The sequence below is a fragment of the Bos javanicus genome, chromosome 5 (assembly GCF_032452875.1).
Source record: "Bos javanicus breed banteng chromosome 5, ARS-OSU_banteng_1.0, whole genome shotgun sequence".
In the NCBI taxonomy this organism is placed as follows: Eukaryota; Metazoa; Chordata; class Mammalia; order Artiodactyla; family Bovidae; genus Bos; species Bos javanicus.
In genome coordinates this window covers 40,911,941-40,936,576 of record NC_083872.1, presented here as the reverse complement: position 1 = coordinate 40,936,576, position 24,636 = coordinate 40,911,941, and the positions used below count along the sequence as shown (strand labels likewise).

The 24,636-nt window shown below is 33.8% G+C and overlaps 1 protein-coding gene across 1 annotated transcript; it reads left to right on the top strand.

Moving 5' to 3' along the window:
* Nucleotides 1-1,068: 1,068 nt before the first annotated feature.
* Nucleotides 1,069-22,886, top strand: MUC19 (mucin 19, oligomeric). Its single transcript, XM_061416440.1, is given in 12 exon segments — nt 1,069-1,520; nt 3,715-3,747; nt 6,936-6,962; nt 9,798-9,818; nt 16,586-16,750; nt 16,838-17,020; nt 17,163-17,327; nt 17,416-17,598; nt 18,580-18,690; nt 20,324-20,374; nt 21,383-21,442; nt 22,107-22,886. Coding segments are annotated over 12 exon segments (1,284 nt in total). The 5' UTR covers nt 1,069-1,468; the 3' UTR covers nt 22,340-22,886.
* The last annotated feature ends 1,750 nt before the right edge of the window (nt 22,887-24,636 follow it).

Here is a 24,636-nt window from a genome sequence, read left to right as displayed (position 1 = left end):
AGAAAAATTCTCACCATACAGTCTTTATTTGTGAGTTATTGAAAGGATCAGAGCTGGGTTTTAAAAAATTATGCTTGGTGAAGTGGTCTTCTGTTACCTCCCTCTCTGTGGCATGAAAGCCTTCTCCCCATGGTTTCTGTGTTCCTCTCTCTGGGTCTCTGTTCTACAGGTGAAAATCTGGTACTTTCAATTCCTGGCCTTCAATAAATGTGTTACCTTGAATAGGAAAGTGAATTTTAAGTATATAAATCTGTGGAATTCTGCCCCCTGTCGAAATGATCTAAGAATTCAGGAAGATCTTGAGGAGCAGGGGGCCCAGGAGCACAAGCACTCAGTATGTTATGAGGAGGCCCTCAAAAGAGGCAGGCATCACTTTTTCTTTGAAATTAGAGGCGACATGAGTGAATAAAGGGGAAGGAAAGGAAGGTTTTTACACCTTTTCCCTTTCTTGGGATTCTTCTGCTTTTCTGTAGAGAATAAACTGAAGACTGTTTTCCCTCTGAAGTTTTTCTTTGGTAATGATGGGGAGCAGATGAGAAGCAGATCAAAGCCATGAAAAACATCAAAGCATCATCAAAGCCATGGGGTCAACCCTTCTGTTTTTCAGGTCCAATCAACCAGTATCAGGCATTCAACCCTCTCTACCTGCTCAGCCAAGACTGGATCTTCTCTTCCTAAATCCTAATTTGAGCTTGATTTTTCTATCCCAGAACATCTACATATATAATTCATGGCTGGCATTTTATATTCAAGTTTTGGCCAGAAACATTTTTTCTGATGGTCTTGCTTTCATACATTTTCTACTTACTTATATGCCTGATTATAAATTTCATGGTAAAATGTGTATTATTGGAGAATTATGTATCCTTGTGAGTAATAATTACTATAACCATGGTGCACTTAAAAACGCCCATATGTCTATATGTATACCCTGTGTGATAGTCACATATTTCTCTAAGGAAATACCTGTTCATATATCATTAAGAAAAGAGTTCTTTGTCTCCAGGTAGGTTAATGTTTAAAATACATTTCATTGTTAACAGAGAGACAATTACAATATTTAATCATAGTATTTGAGTTTCTTGAGGTATTAAGACTTTTGCAATGATTAATAGAGTACAGATAAATGTACATCATTGGCATATTTGGTTTTTAATCTGGGACTTTTAGTTCCTGCCTTAGCTGTTTGCCTAGGGTGGCAAGAAGGCATGGTCTGCATTTGGCGTGAGCTGGACTTAATTCAAGATAGAAGATGTCACAGAAATAAGACACTAAACTGACTTGAGATGGATTTCATCTCTGGTGAGCTATGATATTTACTTTTGCCCTGTCAGCACTAAGCTTACCACACCTAGCCCATGATGAAATATAGTGGTATGAGTGAGTATAAAAGCTCCAGGTAGAAGGAACCCTATGGATCTGATTCTCCACGATGACTGTTTTCCGTTTTTAGGTCCCAGTCACCACCATGAAGTTAATATTTTTGTGTTTGGTTGTGGCACTTTGCATCTTTTGCAAAAGTAAGTGACTAATTTAAAGAATCCTTCCATGTTTGATAGATCCATGCATATATTTGTTGAAATGTTTCATGTTCTATATTTCAAATATTTTTCTTCTGGGAAATCTTTCCTGCACCATGAGTAGGATAATAAGTAAGAAAATTAGATTTTAATTTTGTTATGTATTGTTTCAGCTTTAACAAGCCTGACTTAAGGGAATATCTTTATCTGTTAGCCATATGCTTAGAGATATTAGTGAACAGATTTTTGATGACTCTGTTTTGAACTTGAATCTACCTCAAAACTAAAGACCCACACCAATAATTTCAGTTTTCATAAATCATAAAAGTATCCCCAGTTAAAAGACTAGCTCATCATCAAAGAAAAATTTTATAAGGAGAATGTTTTTTAAACTAAAACTTTCATGGATATTTTAGAAAATCAATTAATTAATTTCTAGAGTTTATTGAAAGATAAGATTGCTAATAAATCTTTTTTTAAAAAATGAGCAAAACAAAATAAAAATATTTAGAAACAAATGTATTTCTCATCCTTTAGTTTGTTTCTGAAAAGTATAGGAAAACTGTAACATCTAAACATAAGGAGAAAAGTGCAAAAGAGAGATTAGTTATATATTGAAATTTTAAATCAATTTTATAAATTTAGAAGTAGGACACATTTTACTTTTCTGTGAGAAATTACAATGAAGAAAACTACAATTATTTACTATGATTAAGAGAAAACATTCTTATTCTTAATCTGGCTACTTGGGAAATTTTAGATAGACCATTAGAAAATGTTATTTCAAGTAATGGAGACTTTCATAATCTAACATAGCATTTTGTTATAATCTTTGTTTCTATTTTATATAAATATAAATATTCTTTGACTATGTTTGCATAAATGTATTTCTTATATCTTAAGTAATAGATCATGAAACATTATTTTCATTTTCAAAACATAAATGATATATCACAACAAAATGTGTTTGTATTTGGTAAAGTATATTAAATTGACCAGATAACTGGAGAGTATTTCTAAAGTAAATTCCTAGATCTCCATGATAGTTCTGGTAAATGATTACAAATGTTTCAAGAGGATTTCCATAGGCTGGTTATTGATTGACAAAATTCAAGAATTTTTTAAGTTCACAGTGAGAAGTAAGGAGTATACCTGAAAAAAGAAATTCCAGGTGCCTTAGTGAAAATGAATTTTTGTTGCTCTTAGTCAATGAGTTTCAGGATCCAAACAGATTCCCTTCATTTTCAGTAGGTTACAGGATGGTAAGGAATTAATGACCACAATTTGGAGAAAGCAGATATTTAGAAGACATCCATAGAATCAGGCAGAAGAAATATTTCTATTGTTAAATCAACCATAAATATATAGATGCGGAGAGCTGACTTGTTAGAAAAGATCCTAATACTGAGAAAGATTGAAGGCAGGAGGAGAAGGGGACAAGAGAGAATAAGATGGTTGGATGGTGTCACCAACTCAATGAACATGAGTTTGAGCAAGCTCTGGGAGATTACGAAGGACAGAGAAGTCTGGTGTGCTGCAGTCCATGGGGTCGCAAAGAGTCAGACATGCCTGAGTGAATGAACAACAACAAATATATAGAAAGAAATAAACAGTTCCCTGGCTAAGTGGGAAAAAATTTTCAGTAGATTTGGCATGAAGAAGATAATCAATTCTTATCTTATTCCCAGACTATTTTGTCCTCTAGAGTGAAATCTGTACAATTGATTATCTTCTTCCCCTTTTTGGTCTAATTCATTGCTTATTAACACATTAACCAGGAAATGTTTAGGGAAAATCGAGTGAAATATAGATCAGAAAATAAACTTCATGTTAGCAGCTGTAAAACATTTAGCTAGTATGAAAAGGTATAAAGCATTGGTTAATAGTAATGTGTGAAGTTAATTTATTTGGCTACATATGTTCCCAAGAATGTGCTGACAATGAAACTTTTAAGTAAATTGATAGGTAAATATACTACATATATCTATATAGATGAGATTTGTTAAATAGGAAAGATCCAAAGTAATAAATTAATATTGAAATAACAGTGATTAGATATGAAAAGCAGATTGCTCATATTGAATTTAAAAGAAGAATGGAAATGATAGAATTATCCTGATTGCTTTAAAATATATGCTATATAGAAGTATAAAATGATCTAACTGTTGTCACCTTTTTTTTTTTTTTTTAATAGATGGGGAAGCCCTATTTTATAGGCTAAACTCAGGTCAGTATCTTTCAGAAATTGATCTTCACTTTTAGATAACAAGGTGTATTCTGAGCCCACTTTTGGAACAAAGAAAAAAATTTCCAGCTATATTAAGATATAACTGACCTAAGTTTAAGGTATACAATGTGATGGATGATTTGGTATACATATATTTTTTAAATGACTACCACAATAAAGTTACTTGACACCTCTATTGCCTCACACAGTTATTTTGTATGTGTATCTGTGTGTGTGACTTGAAAATTTAAGATCTATTCTCTTAGCACCTTTAAAGTACATGATGCAAAATGGTTAACTGTGGTCGCTATGCTATACATTGAATCCCCAGAACTTATTTATCTCATAATTACTTTGTGTTTGTATTTGGTAAAGTATATTACTTTTCATCAAGATCTTCCCATTTCTCGCATTCTCAATCTCCTGGAAATCACCATTCTACTCTTTTTCTATGAGTTTGATACTTTTAGATTCCACATAAAAAGGAAATTGTATAATATTTGTCTTTTTCTGACTTATTTCACTTTAATATAGTTGTTACAGAGTTCAAGCTCATACCGCTCACTTCATACAGGCTAATGAATCAAGAAATGAGTTGTTGGGGCAAGGAACGGCAACTTTATTCAGAAAGCTAGCAAACTGAGAAGGTAGACTCATGCCCCAAAGAACCATCTTGAACCATCTTGCCTGAATTAGAATTCAGGCCTCTTTTATACTAAAAGTATGTTTGTAGAGGGAGGTGGGGGGTAGTAAATCAAATTATTTCCTGGTTCCTATTAGTCTCTGGAGGGAATCTTCCTGCAGTCATTCACAGCTGGTCCTGATCAGGATGTTTCCCATGAGCTAAGCAAAAGTATTTTAGCTTAATGCACATTACCTGGGAGGCATGGCTCCCAGAGATAGGTCGTTATGTGTAATTTAAACTTACAAGTCATTGACTTAGATACAAAAGATTCTTTCCTATTACATAATGCCTTCAAGGTCCATCCATGTAGCCATGAATGGTAGGATTTTCTTTTTTTATGGCTGAACAGTATTCTATTGTATGTAACATATATCACTTTCTTTAGCTGTCCATCTGTTGATGGACACTTATTTTGTTTCCATCTCTTGGCTGTTGTGAATAGTTATGCACTGAATATGGGAGTGAAGATATCTCTCTGAGATGGTGATTTTATTTCCTTTGGATCCATAATCAAGTGGAATTAATAGGTCATATGGTAGTGCTATTTTTAATTTTTTTGAGGAACCTCCATACTGTTCTTCATAATAGCTGTATCAATTTAAATTCTCATCAACATGGAATACAGAAAATTGATATATTTAATTTTCATACATACTTGATTTTGTTGTTGAATTACGAGGACTCCTCACTGTTTATCTCACAAATGTAAGCTACTCAAGGGTGGGATTTTGATCTATGGGTGCAATGACACTCAGTATGTATGTTTTGAATGAATAAAATAATTAAGGATCATTGATATGTTTTTATATTTTTATATGATTTTATATGTTCTACATATAAAAGTTTTCTATGTGAGGGTAACCAAATTCTCTGAAAGGTAAACTTACTGAAATGAACCACAGATAGACTATCTACATACCCAAGAAGAAATGGAACTTCTGAACACAGATTAACTTTATTTTGAGAACATAAAAATTAATGTGAATTATATTAAATACCATGGAATGTTGCCCTTGGGATTTACTGATATGTGTGCGACAGTTGGGCTCTACTCTGGAGATAGTTTCCGAGTTTCTATGTTTGTTCTTAATATGCCTTTCTTTCTCCTGACTTATGTTGAATATCTAGTTTTATGTTTTTATAGGATCATTACATCTGCTTTTAACACTCAGTTTTAATTCCTACTTACTGCCTTCAGTTTCCTGTGATGAGAGCACCTTTGATCCCAGCTCATTACCCTTGTATATGTTGTAATAGTGTGTATTCTGTGTGAAACCCCAGAATTTTTTTTCGAGAAGGGAAAAGTTCATGCATGGTTTTTTGACATCTTTATTTGTTGCAAGAGGATTTGGGGATGACTCTTAATTGCAACCTACATTTCAGATAGAATTTTCCAGATATTAAACCTATATGGGGAATGTTATTGTATAATTTTTCTTTAGAGACAAATAGTCCCCAAACCTATCTGTAAACCATTTTTTCTTATCTTTTGGCTAAATGTGTGTGTGTGTGTAACTATGTACAATTTAGTTTTGGCAACAATTTATCAGAACACATAGGAAGCCCTTTATCTTTTAACTGGCTTTATTTGATGTTTGTTTTAGTTCATACCCTTGGCTCAGTAGTAAAGAGTGTGAAAGTCACTCGGTCATGTCTGACTCATTGCGACCCCAAGGACTATACAGTCCATGGAATTCTCCAGGCCAGAGTACTGGAGTGGGTAGCTGTTCCTTTCTCCAGGGGATCTTCCCAACCCAGGGATGGAATCCTGATCTCCCATTTTGCAGGAGGATTCTTTATCAGCTGAACCACCAGGGAAGCCTGCCTGATAATGCAGGAGATGCAGGTTTGATCCCTGGGTTGGGAGATCCCCTGGAGGAGGGAGGATGTGGCAACTGCTCCCAGTTTTCTTGCCTGGAGAATCCCCATGGACAGAGGAGCCTGGCAGGCTACAATCCATGGGGTTGCAAAAAGTCAGGCACAGCTGAGCAACTAAGCACAGCACACATACTTACTATGGCTTGACAAGCTTGCTATTTATTTAAAGTTCATCTTGATTCATAATAATAGCAATGCTGGAACTATCTGTAAGTTGTATATATTTGAATTTCAGTATACAGCTGTAAAATAAAAATTGTACTCATTTGATTCACATTAATTAATTTTAGTTTATACATTATTTCTGTTACATGAAAAACTTTAAAACATCTACATTTTGCCAATAGAATAATAATTAATGCTTTGAAACACCTTTTCAGTCATCTAAGAATTATGTTTTGTTGTGTCCTAATTCATGCGTCTAGACTGACTCTATTAGCTGGTTGGAGGACTGGTATAGCCATTTCCTTTGTGGAGCTGGTCTAGAGGGGTGTTAAGATACTATGGTCAGCAGATGTGGGAATGTCTCACAGCACAAGCATTGGTTGCAATCAAGATTCACTTTCTATTGGCAAATCTATCAAAAAAGCTACTAATGACAGCAATTCTCTCTCTTTTTCTTCAGATGACAAAATAGCTGAAAGAAAATCAGGTAAATTACTTTGTTTTCTTTTCTTATGCTATTTGTGCTAAATAACAATAGAGTGGAACTGCTTTTCTTTGGAGACAGGACATGTCTTCCATGGAAAAATCGTTAAAACACTTGAAATATTTCTTATTAATACAAACATACCATAGTGTGTTCTAGTATAATCTGGGACAACTGTTTTAATACCTAGTCAGTACTGATGAAGGTAGTAACCTTTGAAATATAAAACTGCTCTGGTTACTAGATTTATAAAAATCTCTTAAACCTATGAGAAAAATGTGACTGTAGATTAAGGTATACATACCACATATAAGATGTGATACATACGACAAACATACTGGCCGTTATTACTTGTGATCCGAGTGGCATTGTATTTCTGAGCAAGTTTTACATAATCAAATATGAGAAGGATAAAATAGTAGAAACAAATATGGCACACTGGCTAAGATATAAGGCTGTTCATTTCAATAACAGAATGAATAAATTCAGAAGAAACATTTGTCTAACAAAATGAAGGATCTAATATATCTGTGGCGTTAAACTCAGGAGAGATATAATGAATACAGTGCACACTTACCATGAATTAAATATGTGAAATATAATGAGAGGAAATGGCAACCCACTCCAGTATTCTTGCCTGGGAAAATCCCATGGACAGAGGAACTTGGTGCACTACAGTCTATGGGGTTGCAGGGTCAGATGCAACTGAGTGACTGAGCATGCACACACACATTATAAAGCAGATATTTTTCATCCTTGCTTATTATATGTGTGCCCAGGGCCCTGTTGTCCCAATCCCTCTACCAGAATCTTCATGGGCATCTCTCTCAAGATTATTTGAGGCGTAGTATGATCTACAATGGGGGAGGGAAGATGGAACTGGCTCCGGGTTAGCATATACCCTTGACCCTGTGTCTGTATTCTTTGACCTCTAAGAAGGACCATGGCTCAAGGAAGGCCAGAGTAAAACTTGGTGGCTAGAGAGAGTAGGAACCCCCTCTCTAAGAGAGGTATTGACAAAGGGCATTCTGATTGCAAGTCTGGGAGTCCAGATGGGTCTGACTCAAAAGTTCATAAATTTCCCACTGTACTGAATATGGCTTTATTTCTTTCTGCTTTGCCATCAAACTAAGATATTTAGATTTCAAGATGCAATTATAAAAGTACATGGAAGTGAAGAAAGACAATGAGAGAGAGAGAAGATAAAAGAGGAAGGGAGAAGAGTGTATAGTGAAGTGGGACAGGTTTAGGGCAAGTTGAGAAAAAAACGCTGTATATGGAGAAGTGTTGTAAAAGTGATAGTATTTTGAGGGTTACTTAATAACATAATAATATAAATTGGCTGTAATCTAAGCACTCTTGACTTCATCTCAAACCAAACACTATTAAGTGATTATTATAATTTAATTATGTCTTAAATGTTAAGGATCTCTTCCTCCAACTAAATAGTAGACTAAATCATTGCTATTCTCAAAAATTTAATATTTTATTTCTGGATATTGTTTGCTATAGAAAAATATATTTGCGAAAAACATGCAAAATGGTTAAGTCCAAAAATCGGAGATGGGGAAATGTAATTAAAAACAAAATCTTCTGCCACCCCAGAAAACCTCTTCACAAAAGCAGAAGAGAAAGAAAACAGTTTTATTATTGAATAAGGATTAAACCTGAGTATGATACACATCATAGACAATCAGCTGGAGAGATTGCAAGAACAGAAAGAAATATTTCCCTTTTATACAGCCAGGAAGATAAAACCCACTACATACATGTCCTTAAGTTGAACAATAACTTGTCCTCAAATAAGAGCAATTGACATCACCAATCATCACACACGATTTGTCCTAAGTTTGCTTGGTAGTTAGGGTAGCCACCTGTGTTTGCTAGTTGCCTTTATAAGAAAAAATACTTTCTTGTATCTTTAAAATCATAAAGGAGGGAAGTTTGCACTTGGAGTCAGACACCAGCTGAAGTTATGTTCATATCACCCAGGACACAGAGGAGCTCTCTCCCTTGATGATAGCGTTTCAAAAAGATAGTCACCAATCCCTTAAGGAAACATTACTGAGTTGCTTACATAACCTTTAAAAAGATGAAAAAACATATTAAAGAGGTAGAGAAAGGAAGGGAGTTTAAGTTTTCTAAAGTAAATGATCTAAAAAAGAGGGGAGTCTCTCTTCCCTTATTGTCAACAGAGAGAATTAAGTTTCTTACTATTATTTGTATTTGCTCTTACATAGTCTTTAAGTTCTGCTTACAAATCATGCATTTTATTATCTAATCAGTGACCAAAATGCATGTCTTCCATGAATTTACAATAATATTGTAGTTATTAAGGCATTACTAATTCTAAAGTTCTTCAATTTTATTACAGAGATTAGAAAAAAACAGAAATGGTATAGAAAGCACAGTATATTAATACCTCAATAATACCTTATATTATACAGTATATATTACCTTAACAAAAGGCCTTTGTTGATTAATGTATTTATTAAATAAATATTAACTGAGTATCCTCTATGGTTCAAGCACATTTCAAGACATCTGGAATACCTCAGTGAATAAAACAGGCAAAAAATATTAAGTTTATACAGCTTAAATCTAGAAGACACTTCATAAGCAATAAACATTATAAGTAGTAAACGTGGTATATACAAGGTGATAAAATCTATGGAATAAGTTAGAGTCATATAATGATAATTAGGAGGATTAAAATGGGGGGGGTGCAACTTTACATTGTCAGAGTATGCCTCATTGAAATGACATTTAAACTAGCTCTTGAAGGAGTCAAGCAAATGTTAATTTATGAGTAAATGTTTTCATCTTTCTTCTTTGCAGAAATACAGAAAAGAGAATCAGGTATGTTATTTTAATTTTACAAGCTGTTACTAAACCAAGGACAGCGTGAATTCAACATGGTAGAGTATTATGATGGGAGAAGGTTGACCACTGGAACTCGGAGCTTAGTACTGGAGAAGGAAGCAGATGGGGAGGTTTCTGCCCTGTCCATGAGAGGAAGAATTTCTAGTACATATCAATTAAATCTTTATAACTTTATTCATCTATTTCTTGAGGTCTTACCACTATGACAAAAAGATATGGACATGGTAAGTAAATTAATAAGGGGTGTATGTCATTCCCAGCACCACCAGAATAAAGGTGCTTACACAAAATAATATATGGCTTTTCATAGTATTGTAATCTAATCACATTTATTGTGCCAGCAATACTGTTTTCATATAAAAATGTCTGTTATTCACAGTAAGTCCCTTTTTGCACAGTAGTTCATCCTTTGGTGACTTAAACAGAATAAAGAAATCTCTTGTTTGGTTCACTCTTTAACACTGGATTTAGCACTCAAGGAACTGCTGCAGACAGGTCAGAGAACTTTGGGAGGTTAATAGTTTAGAGTCAAAAGACATTCCAGCAGGTACTGTTGGAGAAAAATACTGACCTAGAAGTACTTTTTCCCAGTTGGGATAATCTAATAATCTTTGTTTTATTTGTAGCATATGGCCTGAAAGACACTAATTCCAGTGCCAATGAAAGTAATGAATTCTGTTTTAAGAGAATCTTGGCAAAGTTTACATTAAATTCTTCCTAATGATTTTTATTTTCTTAAACTATCTTTCTTAGTATTATCGTGATGATCAATCATTTTTATAATTGTAAACTAATAATTTAAAATGCTTCCTGGACCCATTTTTAGAGCAAACTCTCATGTTTTGGGCTTCCCTGATGGCTTAGTGATGAAGAATCTGCCTGCAACACATAAGACACAGGAGTTGCTGGTTCCATTCCTGGGTCAGGAAGATCCCCTGGAGGAGGAAATGGCAACCCACTCCAGTATTCTTGCCTGGAAAAGTCCACAGACAGAGAAGCGTGGTGTGTTATAGTCCATGGAGTCGCAAAGTTGGACACGACGGAGCGCATACTCATGCGCGTGCGTGCGCATACACACACACACACACACACACACACCCACACATATACTCATGTTTCTGTCTGCAACCACAATCCATTTTCAATACCAAGATTCCTCGTGAAATTACATACTCAATTTGCCAAGTAATAATGTTATAAAGTAGGGTTCTTAGGCAGTTTGTGGCCTTCAATTTTGGTTCGATCAGAAACAAATTTAAATTTCTTTAAGTTAGGCATGTGTTTTCTGATTCAATACACTTCTTCCTTCTGGCTGATTCAAACTTTTACTTTACTTACCTGCTTCCTGAAGTTTCTATAGTTTGTATCTCTGCAAAAGTCACGAAGAAGGAGATCCAGTGAAGAGAATAACTTCAATATTTTATATTAAAATTTAATATTTGAGTCCAGGTGGTGATAACTAAAAAGGGAATAGCAGTTTTAGGTGTAGGGCTGTGGTTAAAATAGCCACAGGAAAGACACAAACATTTCCTATCTGTCCAGTCATCTATTTTGGGATTGACAATCTCAATATGACTAATAAATCAACACAGAAATTTGCTCTTGTTTACAACACTGAGGTGCGAATTGTTTGCTCATGTTCTATAGATCACATTGAAACTTTATCTTAAATGAACTCTGAAGCCAGTGCATCACTTTTCTTATGGAATTCTCTCAAACCTCATGGTAAATTGGCTGCTATGCCCACCTCTGATTATACTGTGTGTAATTATATATGGAAAGATATGTGGAGGGGAAGGGATGATACATTCAAAATAATAGTGAAGACCTAGTTCAAGCAGTGAGTGTAGATTGATTTCTTTTACAGTATGAATGAAGGCAACTTCTCTCTGATAATGATTATTTTTGTATGGTAAAGAAAACCAGCTCAGCATATAGTCTTGCGAACAGTGTCTCTCGTGGTACAGAACTTAGTGGCACTGCTTCAGATAAAAATAGAATTTGTTGGGGTGCATCTGGCCAAAATGGATTTTTTGTGAATTCAGTAAATGGATTAGCTGGCTCTAATTTTGCTGCAAGTGAAACAGAAATCTAGGTTGTTTCTTAGTTCCTTCTTTTACAGAAAAAGCAATCAATTAGCAAAGCAGGAATTGATGGTTATTTTTGACCAAATCTGATTTAGCATTAGAGGAATTCATGGGAGAGATTTTTATTATTTTTTTTTGTTTTGTCTGGGTTTTTTTTAAATATAAATTTATTTTATTTTAATTGGAGGCTAATTACTTTACAACATTGTATTGGTTTTGCCATACATTGACATGAATCCGCCACGGGTATACATGTGTTCCCCATCCTGAACCCCCTCCCACCTCCCTCTCCATCCCATCTCTCTGGGTCATCCCAGTGCAGCAGGCCCGAGCATCCTGTATCACGCATTGAAACTGGACTGGCAATTTGTTTCACATATGATAATATACATGTTTCAATGCCATTCTCCCAAATCATCCCACCCTCGCCCTCTCTCACAGAGTCCAAAAGTTTGTTCTAAACATCTGTGTCTCTTTTGCTGTCTCGCATACAGGGTTATCGTTACCATCTTTCTAAATTTCATATATATGCGTTACTATACTGTATTGGTGTTTTTCTTTCTGGCTTACTTCACTCTGTATAATAGGCTCCAGTTTCATCCACCTCATTAGAACTGATTCAAATGCATTCTTTTTAATGGCTGAGTAATACTCCATTGTGTATATGTACTACAGCTTTCTTATCCATTCATCTGCTGATGGACATATAGGTTGCTTCCATGTCCTGGCTATTGTAAACAGTGCTGCAATGAACATTGGGGTACAGGTGTCTCTTTCAATTCTGGTTTCCTCGGGTGTGTATGCCCAGAAGTGGGATTGCTGGGTCATAAGGCAGTTCTATTAACAGTTCTTTAAGGAATTTCCACACTGTTCTCCATAGTGGCTGTACTAGTTTGCATTCCCACCAACACTGTAAGAGGGTTCCCTTTTCTCCACACCCTCTCCAGCATTTATTGCTTGTAGACTTTTGGATAGTAGCCATTCTGACTGGCGTGAAATGGTACCTCATTGTGGTTTTGATTTGCATTTCTCTGATAATGAGTGATATTGAACATCTTTTCATGTGTTTGTTAGCCATCTGTATGTCTTCTTTGGAGAAATGTCTGTTTAGTTCTTTGGCCCATTTTTTGATTGGGTCATTTATTTTTCTGGAATTGAGCTGCAGAAGCTGCTTGTCTATTTTTGAGATTAATTCTTTGTCAGTTGCTTTGCTTGCTATTATTCTGAAGGCTGTCTTTTCACCTTGCTTATAGTTTCCTTCATTGTGCAAAAGCTTTTAAGTTTAATTAGGTCCCATTTGTTTATTTTTTGCTTTTATTTCCATTACTCTGGGAGGTGGGTCATAGAGGATCCTGCTGTGATTTATGTTGGAGAGTGTTTTGCCTATGTTCTCCTCTAGGAGTTTTATACTTTCTGGTCTTACATTTAGACCTTTCATCTATTTTGAGTTTATTTTTGTGTGTGATGTTAGAAAGTGTTCTAGTTTCATTCTTTTACAAGCGATTGACCAGTTTTCCCAGCACCACTTGTTAAAGATATTGTCTTTTCTCCTTTGTATATTCTTGCCTCCTTTGTCAAAGATAAGGTGTCCATATGTGCGTGGATTTATCTCTGGGCTTTCTATTTTGTTCCATTGATCTATATTTCTGTCTTTGTGCCAGTACTATACTGTCTTGATGACTCTAACTTTGTAGTATAGTCTGAGGTCAGGTAGATTGATTCCTCCAGTTCCAATTCTTCTTTCTCAAGATTGCTTTGGCTTTTCAAGGTTTTCTGTATTTCCATACAAATTGTGAAATTATTTGTTGTAGTTATCTGAAAAATACTGTTGGTAGCTTGATAAGCATTGCCCTGAGTCTATAGATTGCTTTGGGTAGTATACTCATTTTCACTATAATGTTTCTTTCGATCCAAGAACATGGTATATTTCTTCATCTATTTGTGTCCTCTTTGATTTCTTTCACCAGTGTTTTTTTTATATATAGGTCTCAGAGAAGGCAATGGCACCCACTCCAATACTCTTGCCTGGAAAATCCCATGGATGAAGGGGCCTGGTGGGCTGCAGTCCTTGGGGTCACACAGAGTCAGACACGACTGAAGCGACTTAGCAGCAGCAGCAGCATATATAGGTCTTTTGTTTTTTTAGGTAGATATATTCCTAAGTATTTTATTCTTTTTGTTGCAATGCTGAATGGAATTGTTTCCTTAATTTCTCTTTCTATTTTCTCATTATTAGTGTATAAGAATGCAAAGGATTTCTGTGTACTGATTTTATATCCTGCAACTTTACTATATTCATTGATTAGCTCTAGTAATTTTCTGGTGGAGTCTTAGGGTTTTCTATGTAGAGGATCATGTCATCTGCAAACAGTGAGAGTTTTACTCCTTCTTTTCCAATTTGGATTCCTTTTATTTCTTTTTCTGCTCTGATTGCTGTGCCCCAAACTTCCAAAACTATGTTGAATAGTAGTGGTGAAAGTGGGCACCCTTGTTCCTGACTTTAGGGGAAAAGCTTTCAATTTTTGACCATTGAGGATAATGTTTGCTGTGGGTTTGTCATATATAGCTTTTATTATGTTGAGGTATGTTCCTTCTATTCCTGCTTTCTGGAGAGTTTTTATCATAAATGGATGTTGAATTTTGTCAAAGGCTTTCTCTGCATCTATTGAGATAATCCTATGGCTTTTATTCTTCAATTTGTTAATGTGGTGTATTATATTGATTGACTTGTGGATATTGAAGAATCCTTGCATCCCTGGGATAAAGCCCACTTGGTCATGATGTATGATCTTTTTGATGTGTTGTTGGATTCTGATTGCTAGAATTTTGTTAAGGATTTTTGCATCTATGTTCATCAGTGATATTGGCCTTTTTTTGTCACATCTTTGTCAGGTTTTGGTATTAGGGTGATGGTGGCCTCATAGAATGAGTTTGGGAGTTTACCTTCCTCTGCAATTTTCTGGAAGAGTTTGAGTAAGATGGGTGTTAGCTCTTCTCTAAATTTTTGGTATAATTCATCTGTGAAGCCATCTGGACCTGGGCTTTTGTTTGCTCGAAGATTTCTGATTACAGTTTCAATTTCCGTGCTTAGATTTTTAAACTACGTTTGATTCTTAAAGGATCTGTGCTTTCATCAACAGAAATCAATTTAAACATTTTAGTGAAGAGGCAAGTGGAATGAATGCTTTTATGAAGTGGCTTGGACCTGGAATGAAGAAATACAGTTTCTATATAGTCTTTCCTATGAAGCTTTTGTGGACTTTGGGAAAGCCACCTAAACTCTCTTGTTTCCAAGTTTTGTCACAAGAAACAAAACCTTTTTGGTCTCATGTTTTTGTATGATTTTTTGAATTTTTAAGTTCCATTACTCGTATTTGAACTGATTGTCCTGAAAGGAATGTCAGAATGTTTGAAACTGTCAAATGTGTATATCTATGGTCAAGAATTAGAAGGTGATAAGCAAAATGAAAGTGCTAAATTTTGTTGCAGTAATTTTTATTTCAAAATGTGGTTCAATATTGTTTTATATTATATTTTCAATATCAAAAGTTGTAGATAAATATCAATTTATATTTGGAAATTAAAGTCATTGACATAACTGAGGTTCATTAAAGTACAGTAAATATAGATTTTTTTTTTGTGTCAGAGCAAATTATCTTAAAAGATGTGGAAACTGATGGAAATAGAATGAATGGTAAGAAGTTCGTTCATAAATCCATGGGCTTTGGCTCTCTCTTTAATAACATATATTCTGATTCAGACTTTATTAAGAAAAAACATAAATGATTTTTATCCTTTGTTTATTTCTCCTGGTAACAGTTTAATATTCCATTTAGTTTTCCATTTTCCTTTTGATTTTGGACTTGATGGTAAAAAAGAGGGTTAAATTGGATTTAGTCTTGATGATTCTGGTTCATGTGGAGTTGGTGTCAGTAGTCTTAAAAGAAATAGGAACATTGGAAAATCAAGTTCTGGTGATCTAAATATTACTATTTAGGTTTTGTGTATGAAAAGTATTGATTCATAAGTTGTATTTAAATATTCCCTGGTGACAGTCTCTTTTTTTAACTTCAGCAGACAGCACTAGCAAAGAAGAGGGGCTAAATTTAGTAGCCATGCCTCTGGAAATTTAGCATTTGGTTTGGGGACATCTGGTCAAAAGGAATTGGAAATCAGTAGAGCTGACTGGAGTGAAATTAGCAGTAAGGGATCTGCTGGGGGTAAATCCATAGATTTTGGATGCCTGTGACTTAGGTATTCCAACTGAGACTCATTCCAGAAAAAAATTTTAATTGGTTAAACTAATTAATTGGTTAAAATACATTTGAATACCTCTGTTGGTGATAACTCTGGGAATTTGGATTCCAATTTAGGTCAACAGGGTTTTGGAATCAATGAACTTGGTGCGAGTAGTTTGAGTGGCAGTATGTCTGTTGGGGCTGGATTTAAAGGTTTTGGTTCTGTTTTCATTAGCTGACAACCGTATTAGTCATTAGTCTGCTGTCATTAGTCTGCTGTCATTAGTATTCCAATAAAGACTTATTCTGGAAAATTTTAGGTTAATTGAATTAAGTAGTGGAAACACTTTTCTTTAAATTTCACAACAACCTAATTAACAAAGATTAAATTTTCATAACATTTTTATTTTTTCATCAGTTGGAACAGAGTCTTTTGGTTGGGAAGTTGGAGCTGGAAGAGGCAATGCTGCATTTGCTTTTGGAGCATCTGGTTCAAGTTCATTTGGTGACGGCAGCTTTAGTAGCAAAACAGTTGAAGGAGATCAAGTGGCTAGGTCTGGAAGACCCATTTCCAGTGATCTAGGTATTGATATATCATTATTGTGCATGCAAGTTTCTGAATCATAGAATGTTTCAGTATGCTCTGTGACAATCATTTTGTATTCTACAGGTGACACCAGTTTGAGAAGTGGTGATACCTTTGTTGGTGATAGCTCTGGAAATTTGGAAACTGGCTTAGGGTCTTTTGGTCAATAGGGATTGAAAATCGATGAACTTGAAAGGGATAGCTTGAGTGGCACTGCATCTGTTGGGGCTGGATTTAAAGATCTTGGGTCTGATGTTAGTAGCTCAGGTATTCCAATCAAGATTCATTCTGAAAAATTTTAAGTTAATTAAATTAAGTGATGGAAACACTTTCATTTAAATAATATCTTACAATAAATTAATTATTAAAGATTAAATTTTAATAATATCTTGATTTGTTTTTTCATCAGTTGAAACAGGGTCTTTTGGTTGGGAAGTTGGAGCTGGAAGGGTCAATGCTGCATTTGATTTTGGAGCTTCTGGTTCAAGTTCATTTGGTGACAGTGACTTTAGTAGCAAAACAGTTGAAGGAAATCGAGTGGTTAGATCTGAAGGATCCATTTCCAGTGATCTAGGTATTGATATCTCATTTTTGCATGTATAAATTTCTGAATCATAAAATATTCTCAATAAACTCTGTGACAACCATTTTATATTCTGCAGGTGACACCAGTTTGAGAAGTGTTAGTACCGATGTTGGTGATAGGTCTGAAAATTTGGAATCCAATTTAGGGTCTTCTGGTCAACAGGGATCGGAAATCAATGAACTTGGAGGGGATGGCTTGAGTGGCAGTGCATCTGTTGAGGACGAACTCAAAGGCTTTGCCTCTGATGCCAGTAGTTCAGGTATCCTCTCAGTCTCCTTCCTGAGAAATCCAGTTGAGTTCCAAATGTTTATTATATTGTTTAATAATATTTTGATTTTTTTCTGCTGGCTCAAAAGTGTGAATCTTTTTATTTTGGACTTGAAGTAAAGAGTTTTGGAAAAAAATTTTCTGAATCATAACATTTATTAAATATATTCTGGTAACAAAGTTTTGATATTCTGATAGGAGTACTAGTGTAAGAAGTAGGGATGAACAAGTAGTGATAATTTTGGAAATTTGGGATTGATGCTTGACCTTTGGTGAAAAGGAATTTGGAGGCAGCAGATTGATAGAATGGGGTGGCAATGTCCATTGGGCCTGGATCCATGAATCTCAGGACCAATGCCCATGACTCGGGCATTCTCCTAATCTGGATTTTTTTCAGTAAAATTGAAATGCATTTCAAAATTTCATTATTTTTTAAAATAACATTTTAATTTTTCCACTAGAGGGAAGGATTTCTAGCTTTAGAAAGGGAGAAAAGAAGGGCTGAACTCAATTTGATTTTGGCAATTCTGGTTCAGATTGATTCGGTGACAGTGATCATAGTGGTATAGACTGATAGAAATGGAGTAGGTGGTTCTTTGGACTCTAGTTCCAGTGCTATAGGTTTTGATGGTTAATGTCTTTGCATGGAATAATTCTAAATCACGATATGCTTTGAAATAATTCTTTTGACCATCATTTTGTATTTGGAAAGAATGCAAGAAATGAGGCTGAATATTTTAGTGGCATTTCTGAAGATTCAGGATTCAGTTTGGAGTCATCTGACCAATAGGGATTTAGAGTCAGTAAATTGGTGTGAATGGAAAGAGTAGTGGCAGATCTGCTGGGGCTGAATACTTGAGTCCTAGATCTGAAGTCAGTGGCTCAGGTATCTTAACCTGGATTCTACTCCCAAGAAATCCAAATTAATTGCTTCCTTCTTTATTTCTTTAATCACATCTTGATTTTCCATTAGGAGGAAACATTTGGTCTTCTAATTCTGGAAGTGGTGAAGGAAACAAGGGTGAAGCTGGACTTGGTACCTCTGGACGAAACGTATCTGATGAAACTGGCGTTAGTGGTACAGGTACCTGTGATGCTGGAAAAGATGTTATTGGATCTGGTTCCCCTGACTTGAGAATTGAGGTTTATTTCTGTTAATTAAAAAGGCAGGATTCTAACGTAAATTATATTAAAAAAATAGTGAAAATTGTAACTTTTCTTAATAAAATATAAAAAGCAATGCAAAGTCTTAAAATGATGAAATATCTTTAGATGATATCAGATGAAAGTAATTTAATATGTTGGTCTAGAATGTGGAACTAGTTTTGTGGTTATGAATATATTGGTGTGAGATAGTTTTTGTTGCCTTTATGTGAAATTGATTTGGAGTTGCATAAGTGGAAGAGTGGCAGTTGATTTGTTGGGCTTGAACTTTGTATTTTGCATCTGGCCTTGATGGCTAAAGTATTTTTTAACAGGTCCATTCCTGAGAAGAGTAAATAAGATCCATCCTTTTTGAAAATCTCATAAAATTTATTATTTCCACTTAATGGAAGCATGAGATTAAATAGTATTGAAATTTGTGTTGCATATTGTTAAAGTAACACTTAATATGCTATGGGAACTATTTTGATGAAGTTAGCAGTGAGTATCTGAAAAATACAATTCATACTTAGAACTCAAATTTAAGGTTAATACCTTTTTAAAAAATAAAATATAATTAGCAAAAAATATACTGCAGTGTAGTAATGGTTGGTCTCAGAGCCGACTATTAATGAATTTGGTCATACAGAAATAATAATTTTATTTTGGGTTGTTCTTAATCTTTGGACACACATTTTGGGGTCAAAACTTCAGTGAAACTCAGATATTTGAATTTTTCATTCTTTATTGTCACTGATTTTGCTTAAGTACGGTTGATACAAATGGTTAAAGAGACACTGAAATTCTGAACCCTAGACCTGCTGCCATTAGCCTAGGTATTCAAATTTATTAGGTTTTGTTCCTGAGCAATGTACTAAGAGGTAATTATCTCTTATCTTTCTATTGTGGAGTGGTTGCCTATTTGAGATTTTTCTGCTATTTGGATGTCAGTTTTCAACTGCTTTCAATTTTCCAAATTAGGTGACAGACTTTTATTAATTAATAGTCTCCCAAGTAGCATATCTAATGCTAGTAAATCTAGTGCTTTTGAAATGGCAGGTTCTGGATCTCTTGACATTAATGTCTCTTGACATTAGACATCTTGAGATTGAACATCTCAGCTCATCTAGATTAGTAATTTTAATACTTCCAGTTTCTATGAATGCTGAATCCCTTATGCACTTGACATTTTGAAATGGTACCTAGATTTCCCAAGTGTGAAAGAATTCACAGTGAGAGTAAGTTTGGTTGAAACTGGAAAAGCAGACTTGGAACTCTGTCTATACAACCCTTTTCTCTTTACCTGAACAAGCTTTAAGCAACTGATCTGGAATAAATTAATTTGGTATCAGTTCATTTATTAGTGAGGCTTATAATTTTGTTACTCCAGTAGGTTGTTAAGCTGATAAAAATGTTTTTCTTATATAGCATCATGTGGCTCTAAGTCTGCTATCATCACCATTGATGAATTTAGATCTTTGATATATATATATATCAGATCTTAAAATATACTTTTCATATTTTACCAAATAAAATTACAAATGGAAATGGCCTAATCATTTTGTATTAATTAGGTATCACAAGTTCATCTGACTACAGTACATCTGGACCACTCAGCACTCCAGGTAGTTTGATTTTTAATGTTCAGTTTTTAAAATGTATTTATAAGATGCTCTCTTGATTATTGATTTGCTGGAACTTGATATTATTAAATGTTTCTCATGCAATATTGAACTTCTAAGTGCTTATTCTCTTTGAATACCATAATTTAGATGACCAATTGGATCTTTGAAACAAGTTTTGAATAAGAAACATTCAATTTTATCTTAACAGATCCTAAATAAAACAATACAACCTCCCATTTATCATTTTAGATATAGTATTTAAAGGTTTATTTTATAAATAAACTCAGAATTTAATCTATTTTCACCTAACTTGGGTTAGACAGCCTGTAATAAAGAGAAGTGGCCTCAAGATATACAATAAATGGTATTGTGAAAAATATTTTAAAATTCTATCAAAGTGTTCACTTTTTAAAATTGTTGTTATATTATGTTGCTTGCTTTTAGACCTTGCTCTAAGATTTCATGTGTTTACTTGGTCACATATAAAAGAGTCAGTGCATTGGAAATAAAGGATTATGGGAAACCAAGTTTCAAGGTTATGAATTTTTCCCTTTGATCAGGATAATTGATTTTTTAATATATGGATAATTGAGTTACTAGTATTAGACAGTAGACTGGTTTAATAAATCTATCTTGGACCTGTTTGGGTAGTATCTTCCAATAAAAATAGGCCACTAAGTTCTACTTTTGAAGTTAAAAAAATAATTCTGTAAGGGATGCAGCATACGTTATTAACTGTCCATGACCCAAAATGAATAAACTGTTAATGATGTCTGAACTTACTGTAGCTGATTGCTACAAGAAAAAATATGGGCTTCATAGATAACCATGCATATGACTTTGGCAAATCATAGCATCACAAAATGAAATTATATATTTAGGATAAAAAACCCATTGGATAGTCTTCAATACCAATTTTTAAATTCCCACATAGAAGACCAAATATTCTATATATTTAAAGCCAATACATATTAGAAATTTAAGTAATCTATTTATTATATTGAATAGAGAAAGGATCCCATATTCCAGAAGCAACGCCAAAATACTCCGAAACAAATGCAATTATTGGTAAGTAATAGATTTATTTCTAATTTGTATATGTATTTATATGTCCATCAGCCACTACCTAATGAGGTTTCAAAGTAAAGAAAATTTGAAACTAGTTTAAAAAATTTTCCAATCATCTATCTGTTTTATACACCCAGACACACCATACATACAGATAAACATACACACACACATATATATACATACACATATATATGTATAGAAAGAATATACTTATTTACACTTATGTAATATTTTTTCACATTTTAATTAATTAAAAAAAATTTTTTAACTGTGACACATCCAATATTAATGGTAACCCACTCAGACATTAGAAAGATTATCTCTATAAAAAGCCAAACAAACAAACAAACAGAACTCAGCCTCCCTCCATATATTCTCTCCCACAATAGAGACAATTTCCCTTTCCCACGGGGAAAAAAGATGCTTTTCTTCTTTTGTTTTAGCAGGAATAGCCAACTTTGGCTATTTCCAAGAATTCAGGTATTACTTTTAACACATTTTGCAGTATGTAGGAAAGAAAATTATAGATTTAAGATGGATGTGAGACTAGTACCTTTCAGTGAATTTTTTTCTTGGTACATAAACCCTTAAAAAATAAAAAATGGAAGCTACATTAATTGTTCTAAATAATAATGAATATTTGACCCTAAATATTTTATAGGTGAAGCTTCTACTTGGGGCAAAGGAGCATATAAAGCTTTCAACGGCCGTGTTTTTTCCTTTGAGTCTTCATGCACGTATACTTTCTGCCGTCATTGTGTTGAATCGGGAGGAGATTTCAATATTGAGATCAAACGAAACAATGATAGTGAGATTGAAAAAATAACAGTTATAATTGACAACAATGATGTCTCTATCTTTGGTGATATACTTTCAGTTAATGGTGAAAGGTAAATGTCATAGTGTTTTGAATAAAGTATGTAGAATATTTTGAAGTAACCTGATCAAAAAGGGGAGAAAAAGGTTGGGGAAGATACACTACTCTTTTCCTATTTTGGTGCTCATATTGACATTTAGAAAAAAATCTTGTTACATATGTAAGACTTCGCTGTATATGGGATTTATTCCTATAACAAGGTGGTTAAAAAAAAGAGTAGGTCTGTTGTTTGACTGTTTTGAGCCTAGATTTGGGGCAACATGCATATTCAACGAAACTATTAATAGAATATTTCAACTTTCATTTGTATGTTTAATGCTAAATAAAAATTTGAGGTTTCACAATACACTGAAACTTAGGCCATTATTTTTAGAAGTAGCAATTTATGTTTGGAAGGGATGACGTATTTGAATGCTTTTCAGGGTAAGAAAATGAGATATGATAGGCTACTTATGAACATTTCAAATTATTTAATCATTTTATTCTTATAACGAACCAGTTTCTTCTTGTTCATTTCTCCAAAGCCCCAAAGATTTATTCATTGTTTCTTAAAAGTCTTACCAAATTCATAAAAATAGTCATTGTGTCCCTTCTGAAATGACTAGAAAAACCTTTAATATTTACCAGCAGTATTATTTATGATACTAAATATAGAAACATGAATTATCAGAAAAATTTTGATGCAATAATACTGTTATTATCTTTTATGTGTAACTGTATTTTATACTTTTCAGTGTGCAGATACCATATAACAATAAGTTGATTCACATTAAAAAATATGGAGAACATAATGTTCTGAATAGTCGTAGAGGAATTCTGTCTTTAATGTGGGACAAAAACAACAAACTCTCAGTAAGTCCACCTATGATTTTCTTATAGTCCTGTTCATTTTGTTCTTTACTTTCAGTAATAAAAATAATATAATACAAGAAAAATAAGAGATAAGGTTTACTGAGAAATCTGTATGTATCAAGGACAGTACTAAGCATAATCTAATATTTAAAATACCTTGAAGTACATAATATTAATAATCTTATTTTACAGTTAATAGGACTCAGGAAATTCAGGATAATAAAAGTTAAATAATCTAACCAAAGACACAGTCAGTAAGAGGTGAAGTCAGATCTTTGCAAATTCTAAATTCAGATCATTTAGAAAAGACTCTGTTGTATATTACTAAGTAACCAGCTTAGGTAAAATTGAACATGAAGAGGCTCTGTCTTTCCATTTGTTTAAATTTTGTCTTGAGATATTTTCAATATTTTATAAACATACATATAATTTTTTTAAAGCTCACTCTTCACAAGCAATATCCAACTTGTGGTCTTTGTGGTAACTTCAACAGCACTCCAGGTAGGATTTCAATGCATTTGTCTAAGAAAATTCCCTCCCAAAAGGAAATTACAATTATTTGATTTTGGATAAATCTAAAGCTAACAATTTGCCTTTGTATAAAGAATGATTAATTGTTAAAATAAATGTTTATATTGTCAAGTCTATATTTATCTTGAAAATAATGTACATATATAATTATATCTTGAAGTTAACATTGCTTTCTTTTTAAGGAGATGATATCAATGAGCACATTGCCGATAGTAAAATTCCTGATGATTGTTCGAAAGCTGTTAGTAAAAGCTATGAAGTTTGTGAAGATGGAGTACAGGTAATAAATTTATATTTCATCTAATAGCAGACTTCAGCATATTCCCTTTGGTTTCAGTTTAAATAGCCAAAATTCTCTTCTTAACACACAGACCTTATTAGAATTCTGCAACTGCTTCTTCTCCAATGTCCATATGGTCTGTTTCTCAGCTTTATAGTCTAGCTGTAGATGCTTAAGTAAGTATTTTTTCCCTAAAACATTATGATACTTACTATATATTAGTATAATAATTCTAATTTCCTTTGAACAGTGTTTTAGTTGGCCTATAAACTGACATGCTTCTCCTCTCCATAATTATCTCAGTGGGGACTGGCTTGACTTTCACAGTTTAGAAATTCTGTAATGTGTTCCTAAGAACTACTTTTCTGCTCTTTCTCCCTTACTTTTGCCCCAGACAGCAAGTCTGAATTGTCATCTCCAGTATACTTTATCATCTTTCTGAAAAAGTTGCAGATCATTTTTTGACTACACCAATTGAAAATACTCATCATTTGCTTTTAATTTTCTGCACTTAACATGATTCTCTGAATGTTGAACTTGGTAGATTGCACTCATGTGATGACTGAAGGAATTTTCACATATACATATTTCAATCTAGAATAAATTCTCAAGATCAAGATATGCATGCACTGTATAGGTAGAAGAAACATG